General features: G+C 33.0%; 1 protein-coding gene across 1 annotated transcript; it reads left to right on the top strand.

Annotated features, from left to right (window-relative positions):
• Positions 1-1,930: 1,930 nt before the first annotated feature.
• Smp_142420 (hypothetical protein) lies at positions 1,931-2,726 on the top strand (the record flags this gene model as incomplete). The annotated part of the gene is made up of 3 exons (XM_018795413.1): positions 1,931-2,011; positions 2,523-2,630; positions 2,676-2,726. The coding sequence occupies 3 exons, from the start codon at positions 1,931-1,933 to the stop codon at positions 2,724-2,726; spliced, it is 240 nt and encodes a 79-aa protein (XP_018649728.1).
• Positions 2,727-3,328: the final 602 nt, after the last annotated feature.

Here is a 3,328-nt window from a genome sequence, read left to right as displayed (position 1 = left end):
GGCCGTCCAGTGTTTCCAGGTTTTCCATGGTGGTCTAGCTTCAATTGACTCATGCTTTCTACTATGAAAAATACTAAATCTCCACAACACCCCTTCTGATAATTGTATTTCTGTTTGTTTGTTTTTTCATTGTTTAATTATAAGTTCTATATTATTCTGGTACTTAATGGAATTTGTTTACTTGGTTGTGGGATATGGTTATCAAAATATTCTGAAAATGTAAGTTCATTTCTATATCATTGATATATGACAATATAGTTACATAATTATGGTTTATTTTTGATTGATTAAATAATGTATGAAGAATAACTGTTTTAGTGGCACTATATCTGAATCCAGTTTGATTGTTTCTGATTGCTATTGAGATATACATGCCACTAATCCTAGTATATAATTATTGATTTAACTCGCGTTGGCGAATAACGGAATCAAATAAGTCAAATGCGAGAATGGATTTTTGAATACGTATATTTCATACAATTGTTGATTGAGACAAACGATCGAAGAAACGAAGCGAAGAAAGTGAAGAGCGAGAAGCGAAATGACATGCAGTGGAAAAGGAGTGTGGGCCAACTTGATTTAATCAAGCGTTAATCAATATTTATGGTCACACGGAAATAATCTACTGACATGTGATAAGTAGGATGAAATGTACATACATATACGCTGATATAAATACAGTTAGGGTTGATATGTGAATAATTAACAATCTTAAAACGTGACTCAAGAAGAATGAATAAATTGACCTGTCCAGAAGCTAGAATAAGTTATACGGGCTTAATATAGTAACCGACACTGCACTGTATCAATGATAATTCAGAATATGTTTTTGTAGCAAAATTGTACAACAACAGTTCACAAAATAAGTCAGGTAAGTGTATGTTATAAGGATTAACTCAAAAGTAATTTGGACAAATTTCAACCCATCATTGACCAAATGGTAAAATAATTATAAAAAAATACGTAATAATATTTCGGGAGATTTTACTTAATATTAATAAATTTACTGAAGTTTCTATGGGCTTTCCTATCTTGCAGCAAATCAATAAGACAACGACATGTAAATTCGTTAAGATGGATATAGATCATCCGTCTTCTTGAACCCTAGTAAGGATGTATAAAGAGTTTGAAGGGTTACTATTTTATTCCTAGCTACAGTTTAGAGTTAAGATTAAATGTTTAGGGTTAGACTTTAAGAATAGAATTGATTTACGTATTACATCTAATCTTAAAACAAAGAATAGGACATTTGATCAGTTTATCATTATCCATTTATTATTTCTTTATAATTCTACATGATCTAAACACTATACAGATTAAATTCGACTTCTCATTTCATATTATGCAATATGAAAATGACGAGGGTCAATATAATGTATATCAGGTCCTTTTTAGTGTCGCTCGAATCCTATCGACCAAGTTGCAATGTGGCCACTAGTCTAGGTGACTCGACATGACGTGCACTATGTTGAGATAAGATGGTGGTTGGATGTAATCAACAGAAAACCCTGAACCTAGGTTTCGTGCTACTTGGCACTCGTCAGCAAGGTGTACCTTTAATCTTGAAGGAACTGATGCTCCCTGATGGATTCGACCCCGTCTCACCTAGCGGCCTGGATAGTTCAGTAGTAACGTCTCTGATTGTGAGGCTGAGTGACATGAGATCGAATTCATCAGAAAGCATCAGTTCCCTCAAGATTAATGGTACACCTTGCTGACGAGTGCCAAGTAGCACGAAATCTAGGTTCAGGGTTTCCTGTTGACAACCTCCAAATGACGAGGGTGTAATATTGAGGCGAACTTAAAAATAACCGAGACGAATTTTCAACCAGTTCCTAGTTAATCAAAAAAATACTTTGTTAAATGGATAGTTTGTGGAAAAGGCAATAATAATATTGCAAAAAGCGATAGTGTAGATTCGCTCTGTCATATGCAATCTATAAGGGACAAAATTGGGGGCAAAAAAGTAATTTTCCATAATTATTTTAAAAACTTTGAGCAGTGTGCAAAGGTTAGCAATAAATATATTTGGGATACCTCAATGAGCAGAAAATTGGATTTCTGACAAATGTGTTTTTAATGCTCATTATATATGATATTTTAATACTGGGCAAAATCTCAAGAGTCATTTTCTTGATTCTGAATGGCTAGTATATATATATTTTTCTGGTTAGCGTTTTTTTAGCGAGTTGGTTTTCTACGGGATGGGGTCGCTAACCCCATGCCCAACCCTCCTCCTTTACCCGGGCTTGGGACCTGCAGTAGCCCCCGGAGGAGCTACAGGCGGAGTTCGCTAGTCTGTATACCATCCCTTTACTGACCGATCATTATATACACTACAAATTTATGTATATTAATCTAACAACATGTTGAAGGTTGAAATAACAAATAAGTGACCAGTTTATAAAATATCATTCAACTAACAAGAATAAAGTTGAACCTGTCTATAAAGCAATTTTCAAATTCCTTCAACATTGAAACATTTATCTTATTCAACATAATTTAATTTAACATTCTTTTAGATATACATTGAATTAAATGAAATGTTTGATAATTTACTGAAAAATTATGATGAGAAACGTTTAATGGTGAATGAAGAAACTAAATTTCTCAATTACATTCAATATAAAGTGAGTGAAATGAATATGAATTTTTGTTTTTTTAAAAAAATCAAGCAATTGGAAAGTCATCAAGTACTGCAGAATACCGATACGTGTATACCATAATTCCCATTTCTCTCCTAGTTCCAGCCAAATCAAATGACAAGGATTACAAAACACATTTATGTGGTAAAGAATGAAGAAGATTTATTAAGTTAGACAGAAAGGAAGTATGAATATTTGTAAAGTGACCTTGAAAACAGGACAGGAAATCAGCTTAGTAAAAGGGTAACTACCCAACAAAAAAATAAGTCACTTGGTGACTTTGTAGAGGTAAAAAATGGAAACAAAAAATTTACATAGTTAAAATAACAAAATAAACTAGTGTGAATAAATGATATTCTGGAGACTTAACATTTCTAACAATTGAATAGATGATTCATCCTTAATGATCCACAATCCCCACTTCTTACGGAAAAGAATAGATAACCCATAGATCTTGAACCAAACACCCAACACTCTTAGCATACCAAGTTGTAGTCTGTTATTTTAAAATGCCAACGTTAGTTAAATTACAAGCAGCACCATCTTTATTCACTGTTTTCGGTAAGTACTCATCTCAATGACAACTGTGTTGAATTCATAGATCATAACTTTTTACTTAAACTTCGGCAACTATATTTCAAAGACAATCATTACTAAGTTCATAAGTATCATCCAGAGCATGG

Source organism: Schistosoma mansoni, chromosome 2 (assembly GCF_000237925.1).
Source record: "Schistosoma mansoni strain Puerto Rico chromosome 2, complete genome".
In the NCBI taxonomy this organism is placed as follows: domain Eukaryota; kingdom Metazoa; phylum Platyhelminthes; class Trematoda; order Strigeidida; family Schistosomatidae; genus Schistosoma; species Schistosoma mansoni.
This window is presented reverse-complemented; position numbering and strand designations above follow the sequence as displayed.